Source organism: Suncus etruscus, chromosome 5 (genome assembly GCF_024139225.1).
Source record: "Suncus etruscus isolate mSunEtr1 chromosome 5, mSunEtr1.pri.cur, whole genome shotgun sequence".
NCBI lineage: Eukaryota > Metazoa > Chordata > Mammalia > Eulipotyphla > Soricidae > Suncus > Suncus etruscus.
Genome location: NC_064852.1, coordinates 128014556 through 128033530, shown reverse-complemented (window position 1 = coordinate 128033530; position 18975 = coordinate 128014556). Strand labels below are relative to the sequence as shown.

Sequence of the window (18975 nt, the reverse complement as noted above, 5' to 3'; positions counted from 1 at the left end):
ACATTTCTCCCTCTGTACAACAAAATTAAAATCATTAATAGATATTTTTTTCATAGAAATGCAACAGACCATGTCTTGAATACTTAGCAACCAAGAATACTTAACCTAGCTAGATTATCTGAGGCTTAAAGGACAAATAAAAAGCTTTTCGGGCAAATAGCAGTTAAAGTAATACATCACTAAACCAGAATTCCAAGTTCTCCAGGGACTCCTACTAAGTGGAAAGAAACCTCAGCTGGGAGTAGTGAGATACTTATAAAACATAAAATATGGGACAGAAAAAGATTAGTGGGGACTCTTCATGTTCACTAATTTGTTCCTATTACCTACATTATGTTTAATTTAGAGGATTAAAATTTGAGATAACTGTTCTTGTTAACCTTATTTGTTTTCTTTTAAATTAATCTTACTTCGGTGTTAAAAAAAAAAAAAAAAAAGGAAAAGTTTCCCGGTTATGTATTTTACTTTGGGCAAATTTTAGTAGTTTGTTATTTGAAAGAATAGCATTATATAACTTTTTAAAATTAGTGCTCAGTTTAATTCCTCATAATTCTTCTAATCAATATTAATATCTTACAATTTCAATGTAATTTCTAATATTGATAATTTGTTTACTTCTGTTATTTTTTTGGCTTTATATCTGTTTTATTGATCTTTTTTTTAAAAACTTCTGATTTCATTGATTTCCTTTTTTCCTATTATTTCCTTCCTCCCTCCCTCCCTCCCTCCCTCCCTCCCTCCCTCCCTCCCTCCCTCCCTCCCTCCCTCCCTCCCTCCCTTCCTTCCTTCCTTCCTTCCTTCCTTCCTTCCTTCCTTCCTTCCTTCCTTCCTTCCTTCCTTCCTTCCTTCCTTCCTTCCTTCTACAGAGTGCTATCTCTCTGGCCCTATTATTTTATTTTCTTTTTAAGTTTAAGACCCCATGGTATACAATACTGTCATACATGAACATTCCAGTACTACCCACTGCAGAATGTCTTCCCCTCCACCATTTTCCCAGTTTGCCCATCTCTATTAAGTTTCTTTATAATCCCAGATATGAGAGAGACCATTTTGTGTATCAGCCTCTTCTGAGTAACTTAATTCACCATGATACTATTCAAATCCATCCACATTGCTACAAAGTTCATAATCTTGTTTTCTTTTACAGCTTAGTGGTATTCCATTGTGTATATGTACCACAGTTTCTTTATCTACTCATCTGTTCTGGGATATTTCCAGATTTTGACCATTATGTGTAGTGCTGCAATTAATATAGGAGTGCAGATGTCTTTTCTGAACAGAGTTTTTGGGACTGTGGAGTAGATGCTCAAAAGTGGAGTTGCTGGGTCATATGGAAGCTTAATTCATAGTTTTTGAGAAGTGCACATTGTTTTCCAAAAAGGCTGGACAGTTAACAGTCTCCCTAGCAATGACATCCACAACAACACTGGTTCTTTCTGTTCTTTGTGATGTACACAGATCTCACTGGTGTGAGTTGATATTTCATCATTTTGATTTGCATTTCCCTAATAGTAAGTGATGTGGAAGTTTGGTTTTTTTTCCACATATTTTTTGTCCACCTGTTATTTTATTTTATTTTTTGAGGAAATTTCTGTTCATCTCCACCCTTTTTTGGGGGAGGAGGTCACACCCTGTGGTGCTCAGGGATTACTCTTGGCTCTGCACTTAGAAATTACTCCTGGCAGGCTCAGGGAACCATATGGGATGCTAGGAATCAAACCTGGGTCCATCGCAGGTTGTCTGCATGCAAGGCAAATGCCCTATTACTATATTGTCTCTCCTGCCTCAATCAACCATTTTTGATAGGATAATTTTTTTCTTGTAAAATTCTGTCAGTGCTTTTATATCTCTTGGATTTTAACCCTGTGCCAGATGTTTTCAATTTCCTTGCTTTCTGCAACAAATTTCCTATTTTATTTTTCTGCCTAAGTAAGTATTAATGTACTCTTCCTTTTCTAGGTTCTTTAGGTAGAAGTTTTAATTATTGATATGATAATATTCCTTTGAAAAATCACTTTTTTGTCATTTCTTTTTTTATTAGATATATTTTTTATTTAAGTAACATGATCATATTTGGGTTACAGTCATAACCAGAACACCCCCCTTCACCAGTGCAACATTACCCCCTCCCCCTTCCCATCCCCTGCCTGTATTCGAGACAGGCATTCTACTACAGTAATTTGTTTTTAAATTCAGTAAGTTGTATTTTTTCCTTAAAGGATAAAAGTAAAAAAATATAGTAAAGGTGTGGTAGTGGCAATCGCCAATGTTTGCATAGGTCCAGAAAAATGGAGAAAATGGAAAAAAAAATCCTTGACCTGATTACAAAAAGGCCTCACCCCAGAAGTTTATTGGCATAAGACAGACTCTGGGTTCCAGGCATACCAGTCTGTCCAACTCCAGTCATTCTCAAGGTCCCGGTGAAACTTTGAAAAATCACTTTTAATGTTACTAAGTTTTCTCTAGAGACTTCAAACTGTTTCAGAAATAGGAAACATTTCTTTCTTTTTGTTCATGGCAGAGTACTATATTGTTTTATTTCTTTTTTTATTGGTTTTTGGGTCACACCCTGCAGCACTCAGGGGCTACTCCTGGCTCTACGCTCAGAAATCACTCATGGCAGGTTCAAGGGACCATATGGGATGCCGGGATTCGAGCCTTACCTCTCTGGCCCCTATTGTTTCATTTCTAAGTATTTGGAAAGGAGTGACATTTTTCTGTCATGATTTACACCTTAGTTTTATTATAGACAGAGCCTACTCAGTATTTAATTAAATTCTAAAGAAACAATATAATATCATAAAAAGAATATGAAACAATTGAAAGTATAAAGATAATTTTACTATGTTTTATAAAGACAACACTGTACCTCTCTTTAAAAATAAACTCAAAACAGAACCCTCATGTTTGCTTCGTAAACCACAATGTACACACATTTTTTTTTGTCCTTTTTGTATAGTTTTTGTAAGTGCTTGATCAGGTTCATTCAGATTGAAGTTATGAATTATTGGATCATTTGGATGGTAGGTTTTTTAAAAACTTTTTTTGTTGTTGTTGTTCATACTGAGTTTTAGAAACATCCAATTTTTAGGGCTGAACCAGATTTAGAACGGAAAGAAATAGTTGGAATGTGTAGATACCAATTGTAGATGAGAATTTGTAGACTGAGCTATTTTAAGAGAGTTAAATTCAGAAGCAGAATTTCCCCAGTGTGATTTGAAAGTATTCTAAAATTCACGATTGAGAAAGAAAACCATTCCATGTGCTTCTGAAGAGAAACATTTTATTAAAAAGAAATGGTTATCTAGTTTCAGGCAAGTTTCCTATAATTTTTGTTCTATTACACACTCTTTGTTAACCGCAAAGATAAGTGAGTGAAAAGTTCTCAGAATGGATAAGATGGTGTAAGAGAATGATTTTTCCAGCATCTCATCAGTGAGACTGGGAAGAGGAGTAGGCTTGGAAGAACATAAGCTTCGCGTGTCACATTTTCTCTGCTTTGCACTTTTAGGGATTTAAATTTAGAAAGGAAATGACAGGGTGGAGAGTATGAAGTTTTGGGAAAAGGAACCTTTCCAGGGTCCTTGTTGATCACAGAAGCTGAACTGCTGGGGGAGATTCACATTCTGAACAGAAAGAAAATGGAAGAGAAACATAAATACCAGCCAGATAATTCTGAACATGCCACTGAACAGAAAGTTATAGCTGAGCCTCCAAACTTATGAAACCTAGAAGTGGTAGATCCAGCTGTTTAGAAATGTGCAGTGGATATCTCTATGTTGAGTGAGTTTAGCTTTCCATGAACAGCCCTTGAACCAGTGTAGACATTGCATATGTATGTCAGGCCCTCTTTATGTTAGGGCTCAAGTAGAGGATAGAAGTGGCTAAAAATCATCTTTTGGATGTGGTGATACAAAAACTCTGCTTACCATTTATATTACCACCATTATGTTATAATAAACCATTCATTTTTGCATGCGGTAAATAACAGTGCTGACTTGCTCTCAAACTAATGCAAAGCATATGGGTCACAACTGTTTTTAAGTAGAAAGCCTCCAAAGATTTATTTAGGTTTCTTAATTATAGAGTGGCTTGGAAGACTGGTATGTGGTTTCAGTTTATAGTTACAAATGTTGGCGTTGGTGATGTCTACATGCTAATGTTGCCAGAGAAAGAAAACAGAGATGGAAGGAAGGAGTCCTGGAGGTTGGGGGCCTAGCCTTTTGTCTAGTTATACAAAAATATGATGTGAAGGTATTTATTGGAAATAAGAATAACATTTATTGTTTGGAAATAGATGTGCTAGCTGTCCAAACTATCTTTTTTCTCCAATGTTTAGTACTGTACTTTGGTAAATTTTCATGGCAATTTAAAGTCACTGACACCAGAGTTCTGAACGAATAACCCTTGGAACTCAGAATTTCAAATACTCCATGGGTCGTCTATACATTCTTGCTGAGGAAATAGCTTGGCCTTGTTCCACTCTCAGTTTCTCTCCACTAGAGGTGTTAGGCGCAACTTGAGGGAACAGTAGTCAAATATGTTTACATGGACAGACAATAAGAAAAGTCTTCAACTTCATTGTGGTCTTCCAAAGTTATGGTGTATGCATGTGTATATACTTGCACATGTGTACTTCTGTTTTTTTTTTATTCCTGGTACAAGTCTTTCTATGCCATTTGGTATCTTGTAATGGTATACCACAAGGCTGATTTATAATCCTAGGTACACTGGAAAAGACTAGAATTGAAAATCCACAAAGAACTTGATAATATATATGGTTGGAAGTCATTTCTATTTACCATAGCAACCTTTCCTCTGTTGTCACTATTATGAGTGAGACATCTCTAAAATTGTGTGGAGGAGAGAAATGGAAAGGGAAAAGACTTAATTGGACCTCAGAATTGCTTCCTGCCCTCCACCCCTGTCCCAAGAAGATCATGGATAAAATGAATGTTCTGCCCTTCCTATGAGGGTTCTAGATCTGAGACTATGCCTGTCAGTCCTTTCTATCCAGAAAGTGTTCTGCCTTCCCCACTGTCCTGCATCTGCAGAGATGCACACAGTAGATCATATATTTCCACAAGGGGAATTGGAATACACTAAAGAATCTATAACTTCCTGTTATGTAGGGGGTATCTAAAAAGGACTGAGGAAGAGGAGGACTTGTTCAGCAGAAAAGATCAGTATACAGTGCTCACACATACATGCTGTAGCAACCTGTCATTCAGAAAAGTTCCTGTGCCAGAGAGTCATTATTTTTTCCCTTCTGTTTCTCTTATTTGTACATTCATTTTACAAATGCGTATCCTGTGCAAGGTATTAAGAGTCATTGATAGGACAGTTATAAGATTCTGGCTGTTTCTCTTTGAGACTTATAGTAGCTCAGGCAGAACAGAAGATTGGCCAATGGTTGTGAGAGGACATGGTGAATTTGGGAACACTGATGCACAGTGTTTGGGCTTCTGGGTTCTTGTTTGAGTGTGCTGAGAAACATTGTGGAAATCATGGTCCCCTCTCAGGCCCTGGCTGAAAGAACTTCTAACCTAGTTCTTTCAGGTGATAACTTACCAGAGCTCTTTGAAGGCTTAACTCCAATGATGAATATCAGAACTGGCACTTTCTTTTTTAATTTCTTAAATTAATATCTTTATTTAAACACCTTGATTACAAATATGATTATAGTTGGGGTTTCAGTCAGTAAAAAATATTTCCCCTTCACCAGTGCAACATTCTCATCACCAGTGTCCCAAATCTCCCTCCTCCCAATCCCACCCCCGCCTGTACTTGAGACAGGCTTTCTACTTCCCTCATTCATTCACAGTGCTATGATACTTGTCAGTGTAGTTATTTCTCTAACCGCACTCACTACTCTTTATGGTGAGCTTCATATCATGAGTTGGACCTCCCAGCCTTCTCTTTCATCTCTGAGAATTATTGCAAAACTTTTTTTATTTTTCTTAAAACCCATAGATGAGTGAGACCATTTTGTGTCTATCTCTCTCCCTCTGAATTATTTCACTCAACATAATAGATTCCATGTCCATCCATGTATAGGAAATTTTCATGGTTTCATCTCTCCTGATGGCTGCATAATATTTCATTGTGTATATGTATCTACCACAGTTTCTTTAGCCATTCATCTGTTGAAGGACATTTGGTTGTTTTCAGAATCTGGCTATTGTAAATATTACTGCAATGAATATAGGTGTGAGGAAGAGACTTTTGTATTGTATTTTTGTGTTCCTAGGATATATTCCTAGGAGTGGTATAGCTGGATCGTATGGGAGCTCAATTTTCAGTTTTTGTAGGAATCTCCATATTGCTTTCCATAAAGGTTGGACTAGACAGCATTCTCAACAATTTTGAATAAGAGTTCCTTTCTTTCTACATCCCCGCCAGCACTGCTTGTTCTCATTCTTTGTGATGTGCGCCTATCTCTGTGGCGTGAGATGATACCTCATAGTTGTTTTGATTTGCATCTCCCTGATGATTAGTGATGTAGAGCATTTTTTCTTGTGTCTTTTGGCCATTTGTATTTCTTCTTTGACAAAGTGTCCATTTCTTCTCCCCATTTTTTTTGCTGAGATTAGATGTTTTTTTCTTGTAAAAAAAACTGGCACTTTGAAAGTGCTCAAGCTGTTGTCAGTATTGACTCTGTTCACTCTCTGGCAAAAGCCTGAGTTCCTGGTTGATGCGCTGGGGTTTAATCAGCCACGATTCAATTCTTCCTTTATCCCAGTCTTGCACCATTCCCTTTGCTTCCTCAAGTACAGTGGTCCATCTCTAGACCCCATGTGGCATGTACCACTGTTTCTTTAACACTTACCTGTTCTCAGGCACTTGGGTTGTTTCCAGATTTCTGGCTATTGTGAATAGTGCTGCAATGAATGTGGGAGAGCAGAGTCTTTCGAGTCTCTAAAGTATATTCCCAGAATCAGCATTGCTAGATCATATGGGAGCTCAATTTCTAGTTTTCTGAGGAATGTCCATATGTTTTTCAAAAAAGCTGGTCCTGTCGACATTCTACCAGCAGTGAATGAGAGTCCTTTTTTCCCTGCTTTCATACCAGCACTGGTTATTCTTGTTTTTGTTTTTTGTTTTTGTTTTTTAATGTGTGCCAGTCTCTGTGGTATGATATTTCATATTGTTTTAATTTGCATCTCCCTGATGATCAGTGATGTGGAACGTTTTTTTCATGTGCCTTTTGTCTACTTCTTTTTTGAGGAAGTTTTTGTTCCTCCTTTTTTTCCATTTTTGGATAGAGTTAGAAACTTATTTTCTTATATGCTCTACCAGTGCCTTATATATCTTAGATATTAATCTCTTGTCAGGTAGGTATTAGGTGAATAGTTTTCCCATTTCATGGGCAGTTTGTGTATCAAATCCAGGTTATCAATGTGTATTTTTTGGATGAGCATGTAGGGCTTAGAAGCACTACATGACGACTTTCCAGCACCAGTTTTCATCTGATAGTGTTAGTCCTGCTATCCACGCTGATTTGGAGTTCATGCAAGCATTCAATTATATGTTTCATATGCTTTTCTCTTAGCAATATTGTACACACTCACTTACCCCTCAAATAACTGGAATATCTTGGCCTTTGTTTTTGCCTAAAAAGTCCTTGTTGTGCTAGTGAATCTCCCCCTTTTTTTTCTGGTCATGTCTTTGGGACTATACTCAGCAGTGTTCAGGGTCTGTTTCTGACTTTGTGTTTGGGAGTAATCCCCGAAGTATACAGGGGACCATAAGTGTCCTGGAGATTAGAACTAGAGTCGCCTGCTTAGCAGGACAAGTGACTTAACCCCTCTACTATTCCTGGTTCTCTCCTAATGAATTTTTAGACTAGTTCTTTCACCTCTTAACATTTTACAACTTCCATTCTAATGGGATATAACATATAACATATATCACATATGTTATGATATATATATCATATACATATGGGATATATAATGGGATATAACATATAACATAACCTTATGTTCCTGTCTCTTTGCACTTATTTCACGGGACTGCCATTTTCTATTTGAATTTCTCCCCCTTGCTTTTAAGAAAGGGACTGAGCTGTAAATATCACATTCTCAACTGTGCTTGTCACGTGGTATGCTCTGATCCGCTACTTGTTCATTGATGAGTTCAAAAAGGAACTTTACGTGTTGTATGTATAGTATCATGTTATTAAAACAATTTTTTAATTAGAGGAGGGGGAAGAAGGCCAGACTGAGGACAGGCCAGTTCTTACTTCACTTTACAAAACAATGAGATACTGTTTGCTTTCATAGTGGTTGGTCTTAAGCTTAAGGTCCTGGAACTGGGCCTGGCTCAAACATAGCATGCCACAGCTTCAGTTAGTTTTTGAGGTAGTGATTCCCTCTTTTGTTTTATGATAACGATATTAGTATTTTTATAGTGTTTGAAAGATTTTTCTTCTTCACTTTTTGAAATAACATTGTCTCAACCTGAAGATCTCACGTTGTCACACAATTGTGGCCATGAAAATGGTCACAACCATTTTCTCCTTGGCTCTCTGCATTGCCTAGCTTTTATTAAAAATGAATGATCAGGGGCTGGAGCAGTGGTGCAAGCAGTAAGGCATCTATCTGCATTGCCCTCGCTAGCTTAGGATGGACCACAGTTTGATCTCCTGGTGTCTTATATGGCCCCCCAAGTCAGGAGCAGTTTCTGCGAACATAGCCAGTAGTAACCCCTCAACATTACCAGGTATACCCCAAAACAAAAGACAAACAAACAAAAAAAAAACAAATGTTCAACATGTCAGTTGGTTAAATAAGCCTGTTTTCAGCATCTGTTTTCTCAGATCCATGAGATTTTGGTTAATGGCAGTATTTGGAAAAAGATGCATTGGACTACCAAGGGTAGAAAGTTTTATTTACTTTGAAATTTGAAGGAAATAAAATGTATTGTCTCAACTTTCCATCTAAAGAATGTCAGTGACCCATTAAAGAACCCAAAGTAAAATCTGATAAGCAAATATTGTAAGTAGAATTTAAAGACTTTTCCCCATTATTCTCTGCAGCTTTGCCCTGTCAGATGAAGCATACAGATCCCTCCGAGATCAAGATAAAGACCAATGTATTCTTATTACTGGGGAGAGTGGAGCTGGAAAAACAGGTAAGGCCACCATGGACAACCTTTCTTTGTCCTCTCTAGGAGGCCAGTGCTGCCTAGAATGAGAGTATGAAGCAGGAAGAGGACCAGAAATCCTCATTAGCATACAGCTGCCTATGGCACATGAAAGGGAAATGTGCTCTAGGAAGGACTTTCTTCCTCTCACACATGAAGAAACAGGTGAAAGAAAATTTTAAACTGTCAAAAAGATTTAAACTATTTTTTGCAGAGAAAGCAGTTCAGAAGATAATTGCCCTTCCTGCATCCAATCCTAGTTTACTCCCTAGTCCCTCATAGCAACAACTAGAGGCAGCTCATGACAAAGAGCCTGGAATAGTGTTTGAGCTCTTTTGGGTAAGGCCCCCCAACCCCAAATCAAAACGATGTGGAAATCCAATGCTAGATTCTAGAATATTCTCATGTAATCACTTAGTACCTCAAGGTTTTTTCCCTTTCCTCCAAGGGCCCAGTGTGAGTGCCATGTGCAGTCTTCTTACCTTAAGAAATTATAAATTATTTGGGCACCAAGAGGCCATCACTGTAAATGATATCTCTTAAAAAGTGAGGGAAGACTAAGGACATGCTGAATTTCATCTTAGATAGATAACCTCCTCTGAAGCACAAAAATACAAAAGACATTTTTAGATATGTTTTTAAGTGGACTGGAAGCCTCTCTCTCTAAAAAAAACACCCAAATGGAGGGATTATAATTTCTTCTTAGCCTCTTAATAAACAACTTCCATGATTAATGATTATGAGAAAAAGATTTTATACATGAAAAAGATTCCAAAAAGCAGAGTTTTCTAAGTACATACAGCTGTTATCAGAGTTAGTTTCTTGGGTGGATTGAATGAGTCCTTGACGGAAAAGGAGAATGAAAGAGATGGTATTTTCAGGGCTTTTTATTTTGCTAAATGACCTTGTTTTTATAAAGAAGATCCTGATGATAGGTGATTTTTTGATAGTTTGACAAAGTGGGATTTAAATATTTATATTTTACCGGGTTATTTATAATTAAGAGAAGAAAATGGATATTTTAGTCAACTGACTGTATCCATTTTATTAATAGCCTTTAGTGATATTTATGCCTATGATATTAGGCATATCTCATGATTTGCCTCAAAATGTTTTTTCTATCTAAACTCATTTCTCCTTTCACTTTCTGTAGGAATATAGCAAGATTTCAGATCGCATCATTTTATTTAAAGTTACTCGTTCAAGGTCTTTGTTTTATTTTAATATTTAGAAAACAGCATGATGATGTTTAAATGGTGACTAAAGCATTATTTGATTATCTGATTCTTTTTTAGTCATTTATCAGGTTCTTAGAATCTAGGACTTTCTGAACCTCTTTCCTTCCCCTTGTATAGATAAAGAATAACTGGATACTTATGTCCAGCTCCCTTTCTAGAATCCTTGAGAGATCTAGAACAGTGTTTCTTAATAAATTAGATACGCCTAGGCACCAGATTGGCAGAAATGGATGATTGGCATGAAAGAACATAAAGTAATAGCACTATCTCATTTGAGATAGTGTAATTTTAAGTAAAGACTAGTCTAGGGACCTGCAGACTTGTTTGTTGTTGTAAAGAACTTACCACTTTATACAGTGATCTATTGTATTTATCATATAGATCCAGCTGACCCAAGATATTTCTTGCTTAGACTTGAGTTGTTTCTACTTGCTAGACTTGCTAGCTGCAGGATATTTCCTAGCTATTGAATCCATCCAATATATTTTCCAAGAGCTACCTATCCCTTTTGTCACAAAATTCTCCTTTGATAAATAATGCTCATTAATAATTCATCTTGGAATTAATGACTGAATATCTGTCTGAACCAGAATCCATTCTTGTCTCTATAGAGTTTATATTACCTAATAGAGAAGATAAAGAGTAGTGCTACTTATACATGCAAATACTCATGTATGTCTGCATGTATATGCTTCATACACAAGACATTAAGTGTGGTGAATGAAAAGTACCAGATCTTTAGAGCAGCTGATATTAGGAGAGGATTGAATTTTATTCCAAAATCCCTCACAATTCCTAGCTTCTAGAGTCATCAGTAAAATGAATCACCATAAAATTGGAAACATAGAAGTAGTAAACCAAATACTTCAAGTATTCTGATAATAATAGGTCAGATCTTCTCAATCCAGGACTATTCAACATACTATTTTGAACTTACTATGAAATCTTCTAAATTTTATTGTTGTTGTTAATTTAAACCATTGTTGTGCCTCTAAAGAAATTCACAAATGCTTGATTGGAGAATCACTACCATCCCTTTGGATAGTGAATGACAATAGTCAACCTGCATTGAGCACTTACCTTGTATTGTGCATTGTACTTCAGCCATATTATATTTATGAAATAACTATTCTCCTTTCCCCCACATTTATGATAGGGTAATTGACCCACATTAAAATTTAGTGTCTTGCCAGAACTGACTTAATTCCTATATATCTTAGCATAAACAGATGGAATAAAACACAGGAGACTGAATAGCTGAAACAATAAATTGTTTTTTTTTTTACAGTCCTGCAGCCTGCAAAGTCTAACAGTGTCAGTTCATGCAGTGCTGTGTCTGTTGAGGGCCTCTTCCTGGCTGCAGACAGCTGCTTTCTTGCTTTGGCCTCACATAATGTAGAGACTGAGAACTAGTGCTCTCTTCCTCTTAAAGATTCCCATTTTCATGTCCTTATCCAAGTTTCATGTCCATATCCACTTCAGGGATGGTTAGGGTTTTAGTATAGGAGATTTTCTTGTGGGGTAGGTGGAGATGCAGACAGATATCCAGCCTATAGCACCATTGTCCTTTCTAAGCATATATTCCTGGGGCTAGAGCCTTGGCCTCATTGAAGACAGTAGATAATGCACTTTGCTACTGAGCCTTGCACAATAATTCTGTACTTTTCTCTTGCTACCTTTATCTGGCTCTGGCCTTGTTGTAGTTCAGCAAGAACTCTTCAGCATTTTGGAAGTTTTAAATGGATTGGCATTAATTCTTTTTAAAATGTTTTGGGAGAACCCATCAGTCAAGCTAGCTGGTTGGTTTACAGTCTTGTTGGGAGGGTTTTGATTACTGATTCAATCTTTTTGTTATTCTTCTGTTTACATTTTGCTTTTCTTCATCATTCATCTTTGGTACATTGTGTTTCTAGGAATTTATCCATTCCTTCTAGTATGTCTAATTTGTGTATAAATTGCTCATAGTTTCTTAGGATTCTTTGTATTTCTGTGGTCCTTTCCTTCTTTTCTTTCAACTAACTTTGTGCTTACTTTTTGGTCCAAGTTTCTTGAAAAATGTTAGGCTGTTTACTTGAGATCTTTATTCTTGATGTATGCAATTATAGCTATAAACTTTCCTCTTTGTAGCCCTTACATTTGGAAATTATTGTGCATTTTTGTTTTATCTTAAGATTCTTTTTATTTAAAAATTCCTAACGGTTTCTATTTCAGTAAAGTTAAAGGCAAACCAAGAGGGCCTGTCTCACAAGGTTCTTTGTAACTGATCTAAGTGTTTTTGACTTTTATACACCTTGTGAGATGGCACGGGCCTGCAAGTCAAGCACAGGCCTGACCACAAGCTGAAAACTACTGGTTCAAGCCCTTAACTTATTTCTGCATTTCCTCTCCATGCTTTTCTCCCCTTCAATTACAACAACTTATATTGACTTTTCATTAAAAGACAATCAGGCATAGACAGTACTTCCTGTCTCTATTAATTCATTTTAGATGATATATTTGAGTCACTAGGTATTTATTTTATCATTCGTCAATTTTTTTATTCACATCTTTTCCTAGTTTTTTTTGTGGGGACAGAAAGGATAGTGATGTTTGTACTTACTGGTCCAGTTATTCTTAGAAGGTCATGCAGTGCCTACAGCTTGAATATAGGGCTGTGCCCATGCCAGACATGCAGCACTTTTGAGAAAGTTTTTTCTCTTGACTATCATATTTGTAGAATAGAATTGAATTTTTAGAAGCACTATAGGTTCAAGTTTGTTTCCAATTTGACCAATGGAAAATGTAGCTTATGGGCAATTTAATTTTGACCTTTGACAGATGACTATACATCATGCTATATATCAAGCTGTTCACTCCTTTTTTTACTCTGTGAACTTACCTCACTCAACTTTCTTTTTATTTATTTCAGAATAAGGGACATAAAGAGGACATGATTCTAACTCTGTTAAATATTTATAAGGATTTTACTCAATTTTTGGTCATGCCTGCAAATATATTCATTGAGGATCTGGTGATGAAACTATTTCTAAGTGAGTCCTCAGCAGTGTGTTGTCAATTCCTTCTCTCCTCTGGAATGTTGTGTTCTAATAAGACAGCATGTTTCCTATTGAACCATGTCAGTATATGATTTTATTCTCACTGCATCCTTTTGGAGTGGTGGTTCATTAATTGTTTTAATTTTCTGTTTCTGTGAGGTGGAAGATGATGTGAGGTTTGGGACCCCATCCTAGTGAGTATTGGTGTAGGCTGCAGGTACTGTGCCTATCTATGAGAATGTGTTGGTTTGACCCTACAATGTGAGGATCACCAAGACTCCTTGTGCTCAGCGGCCTATATCATGTGGTGCTGGGGGAACATGTGGCCAAGGGATTGAGCCAACTAGGGTTGGCCTCATGCAAGGCACACACCTTAACCCTGGACTTTCTCTCCAGGCTCTCTTGTATCTTCTTGAATGAGAACCATAGTAAAAGTTGCTGATACCACTTCCAATAATTGGTTTTTAATCTTTCTGGAGAAATATAATGTAAAAACCCCTCAGTGCCCTGATAGAAATCTAGTGACAGGAGTTTTTTCTTTCCCAGAGTTTTACTTTTGTCATTTTTCAGTTCTGAATTCTTTCCTGCTGGCTCCAATATTCCCATTATCAGTTAAACTCCTTTTCTCAGTATCCTCTTCCATGAATGAGGGTTCCCTTGCCCTTTGTCCTAGGCAGGGGTATGGCCTGCTGTCTTGGGCTCTCCCCTTTTTCTCTGTAAGAGAGTCCTTCTCTTCACAGCATGCACGCACGGGAGCTGCTTCCCATCAGAGGAGGCCTGTACAGAGAGCCCTGTTCTCTTGTGCTTTGAATTTCTTCCACAGTGGAGCCCTCCTAATTGGTTTTCCCTTCATTTGTTGTGAGCCTAGGTTGGAAAAAATTGAAAATTAGTGTCAGAATATTTAATTCTTAATCTTTTGCTTTAGTTCTATTGAATAATTACCACTTTTTTATTCTAAAAATTTTCTAGAAACATTTTATGTGTCAGCCAGTTCTAGTTATTCTACAGGCCATGCTTTTGTGGTGTGGGTCTTGGAGCCTCCAGTCAGAATTGTCTAACTGTCTTGTGAAATGTGTCATTCTTTGAGCCACTCAGCCCCATAATCTCGATACCTGTTGTCCATTATCACTGGAAGACATTTTTTGCTAACAGCTGCCACTTTTAAATACCCAATCTAATCTGGTATCTGTGAAACCTTCTTTTTTCTCTTCATTTGAAAATGCCAGGACCATCTTCTTCTTCTGTGAGCCCAGAGGCTTTGTGTGTTTTGCTCACTATTTCTCTTTTTTTCCCCCTATTTTTAGTTGTTTTCGTGTTGATATTAATTGTTATTACATGATACATTTGAGTAATGCATAGCATTTGCATATTGCTTAATGTCTGTTTTTTATGGTCATGACTTGGGAGAAAGCAAAGTGATGAAAAATAATACAGAGTAGAGCATTATAGTGTGAGGAAATTGGAGGGTGTTTTTATTTATCCCCATTGAAATACATATTAACCATATTTGTTAACAGTATAATATATAATTTTTAGATGTGCACTATTGAAGATTGAGAATTCTCATGTGGAGGTGTTAAAAGAGGGGATTTTCAGATCAATTTTAAGGGATGCAGATGCCAGGCTATTTTTCTAGTAGATAGAAACATTTGGTTTGGTTTGTCCTTTTGAAGTCTTGGTGATCCAATCCAAGGCCTCACTCATGCAATGCTCACGACTGCTGAGTTACCCCTCCCTCCAGCCCCAACAAACCATATGACCTTAATCACAAAAATGGCTTTGAAATATATAAAATATTAAAACTCTAATCTTGGTAAATAAATGAAGGATGAGAAACATTTCTTGAAGACCAGAAATATATTCTGTGCCGCATGTAAAGTACTTCTATCAATATCCTTTCATGGGAGGCCATTCAGACCCATTTCAATATTTTTGACCTGGGGCCAAACTCTCAGTACTAATTGGCACAATGGTGCAAATATGAATCTTTGGTGCTGTGGTACTACTTGGCCTTCATAATTTAATTTGGAGCAGATGTATGTTTTTTTTTGTTTGTTTGCTTGTTTGTTTTTTAATCTTGAGACCCAGGCTCTTTGTTCCATGACTGGAACAGTTCACAGCTTCCCATCAGGTCGGCTTGGATGTGCCGCAGCTGGATTCTCTTGTAGCACTGCAGATAAAACTGGGAGCCACCAAGGGTGTATGGACCAGTGCTTATGGGACCAATAAATGCTGGGGATTGAACTTGTGGCCTCTGCATGCCCAGACCTTAGAGACATATTTCTTAATAATCTTATATAACAACTTGCAGAATATAAAATCCTTATGCTTTGTGTCGTAGTGGCAGCTTTTTTTTTTCTATTAAAATAATTCAACTAGGTTGTAAACTCCATCTGGCAGATGATGGTATTTACTTTAAGCATTAGATGCTCTCTTACCCTGTGGGGTTAGATAAAAAGGGGCACTCAGGGAGAGGCGTGAACTTTTGGAGTCCTTTGGGGTTCTATTTAATTCATCACTGCAGTGCTAAATAAAAATTTTATCATGCCTCGTAAAAGTACCCTGTGAATACAAAACCCAATGCCTTGAGCCTAATAAACAGTTTGATGGCGAACCAGTGACATGCTCCCAGGCCAGAGAGGCAGAACATGAGGAAACTATCACAAAGACATTTTTTCCCAAGGACATCAGAATAAATCTGCGGGTCCGAGAAGATGAGCCTGACATAAGAATTATTTGGATTCTCATTTTGCAGTGACATCAGTTTCTAGGCACTCTCCCGCCATCTGCTAAAAGAATTAAGAAGCCTGCCTTGCATGTTAAGACCTTTGGTTTGGAACCCCAAATGACCTTGTACTCTGCATCTGTGACAATTCCCTGATGGGTAGTGACAGCGATGTCACTGACTTTGTAGCCTAAACATGGACTAGTGTATCGAAGTGTTGAGGAAATCCATGTTATAACAGAATCACTAAGCACAGTCATTGCCAGTAGGCACCCACCTAGCTCCTTTCTGTCTTCCTACATGGGAAAACTTCATTCTTCACCTAAATGTTTCATTGAAATTCTCACAGATTTTTGGACACATTTTTTAGAGCTAAGAACGTATGCATGGTTGTGTTTGAGGACTTGGCCTTCATAATTCAATTTGGAGCAGATGTATGTTTTTTTTTGTTTGTTTGCTTGTTTGTTTTTTAATCTTGAGACCCAGGCTCTTTGTTCCATGACTGGAACAGTTCACAGCTTCCCATCAGGTCGGCTTGGATGTGCCGCAGCTGGATTCTCTTGTAGCACTGCAGGCTGGTGTTGTTAGCACAGCTGAGAGGGATGCTGCTCTGTTGTAGGGCTCCTATTTTATTGCTCACTCAAACAGCCTCATTGATTTAGGAAGCTTTGGGTTTGTTTTTTTTTTAGACCACATCCGGTGGTGTTCAGGGCTAAATCTTGGCTCCACACTTGGGGAATCCTCTTGACAAGCTCAGGGGACCATATGGGGTACTGGGGATAGAACCCAAATTCATTGTATCGCGTCAGCCTGATTTAATAGGTTTTACTCTCCAGGCAAGATCCAGCTAAACCCTGTAAGCCCAATTCTTGGGAAAACTTAGCCCAAGTTTTTTTGTTTTTTTTTTTTAGGTAAAAATAGTAGATAAAATATGTGTTGGAGCTGAAGTCATAGCACAGTTGGTAGGGTGTTTGCCTTGCATGAGACAACCCAGGTTTGATCCCTGGCATCCTATATGGTCCCCTGAGCATGCCAGGAGTGATTAATGAGTGAAGAGCCAGTAGTAAACCCTGAGTGTTGTTTGGTGTGGCTCCAAAACAAACAAACAAACAGAAATATCAGTGAATGTGTGTGAAATATATGTGACACTATCTTGTATGGCATATGGCTTATGTTACATTTAGGTCTTGTATCTGAATCCACACATCCTGTGAAGTTCTGAATAAACTCATTAGAAGCTCTGTGGGAGGGAAACCCCCTGAGAAGAAGCCTTGTTTGTAGTTCTCCTCTCCCCTTTTGACACAGCCATTGAATCCATGGGGTGCCCACTTGGTTAACACACAGAGCTTGAATGTCTATGCCAATCTTTTTTCTTATGGGTTACACACATCCTTGATTGAAATGTTTGTTTTTCTTTTCCCATTCCCTGACTGAAATTCTCATTTCATGATGGCTTGTTTCATTAAAAAAAAAAACATATGAAATTATATAACTAGATGGTTAAGTAATATTTGCATAATGCCTATATAATTAGTTGTAATCTAGGGCAAGATACCTAAGGAGACAGGTAAATGAATCGTTCCTATTTTAGCATCAATTAAAATCGTTGGAAACATATACTGTCAGCTTTTCCTTTTTCTTATTTTTCCGAGAATGAATTTTGATAGACTAATTTTAGAAGCATTTTTGCAAACCAGTGGCACATTAATAGAGTTCAACCCTTGATATCCGATCATTTTCAATTAAGAAAATTTTGACTTCAAATTATCCTGTTTGTGGGGTGGAATGAAAATACAGTGGGTCAGACTTCAGCCTTTTACTTGGCTGGCCTAGATTTGACTTATGGCACCCTATGTGGCATCCAGAGTCCCTTCAAGAGTGACCCTTGAGTGCATATCCAGTAGTAAGCTCTGAGCACCAGTGGTTGTGCTCCCCCCCCCCAACACAAAAAAACATTTTTTGGGGGTTTTTGGGCCATACTCGGTGATGCTCAGGTGTTACTTCAGAAATCGCTCCTGGCTTGGGGGAACCATATGGGATGCTGGGGGATCGAACTTTGATTTGTCCTAGATTAGTGCAAGGCAAACGCCCTACCACTTGTGTCACTGCTCCAGTTCCTCACAAAACAACATTTTCAAAAAGGAAAATTAGTTAGTTTGCTTTGAAAATGGATGAGTGTTGTGTTATCCTTGAGGTTACATTTAGACTTTTTGTTTTGTTTTGTTTTGGGGCCACACCTGGCAATGCTCAGGGATTACTTCCTGGCACTGCACTCAGAAATTGCTCTTTGCAGGCTCAGAGGACCATATGGGATGCCATTTATTGAACCTGGGTCAGCCACATGCAAGGCAAACTCACTCCCTGATCTGTCTACTTATTGCCCCAAAATTCAGACATACATATGAACATATATCTAGGTGCCTTGAATAAGATAAAATGATGAACCTGGAGCTGAAGAGATAGTACAGTGAGTAGGACTCTTGCCTTGTACACAGTTAACACAGGTTCTATCCCCTGCATCTCATTTGGTCCCCCAAACATCAATAGGTAAGGCCTGAAAAACAAAACAAGTTGTAAAAGAATGGTGAACCTAAGCATTGATTCTAATTAATACTGTTGTACTTTGCCAGTTCATGTTTAAAATTGGCAGTGGTTTTCAGAATTTTGCATACACATGAAGAATGTATATTTTTGTTTTAAAATGAATCACTTTATCATTTTACAAAGTATGTGCAAGGCACTCACTCAGACTGATATATTCATAAGGCATTCAAAAGTATTGCTTTTTAAAAAAATTTTTTACCATTTTAAGCAGTGTTTGCTAGAATCA

The 18975-nt window shown here is 37.5% G+C and overlaps 1 protein-coding gene across 1 annotated transcript in view; it reads left to right on the top strand.

Moving 5' to 3' along the window:
- MYO1B (myosin IB) overlaps nucleotides 1-18975 on the top strand; it is a 179305-nt gene that overhangs the window by 72736 nt on the left and 87594 nt on the right. The window contains exon 4 of the mRNA XM_049773173.1: nucleotides 9041-9135. Coding sequence (XP_049629130.1) covers nucleotides 9041-9135 — 95 coding nt within the window. The remainder of the gene's footprint in view (nucleotides 1-9040; nucleotides 9136-18975) is intronic.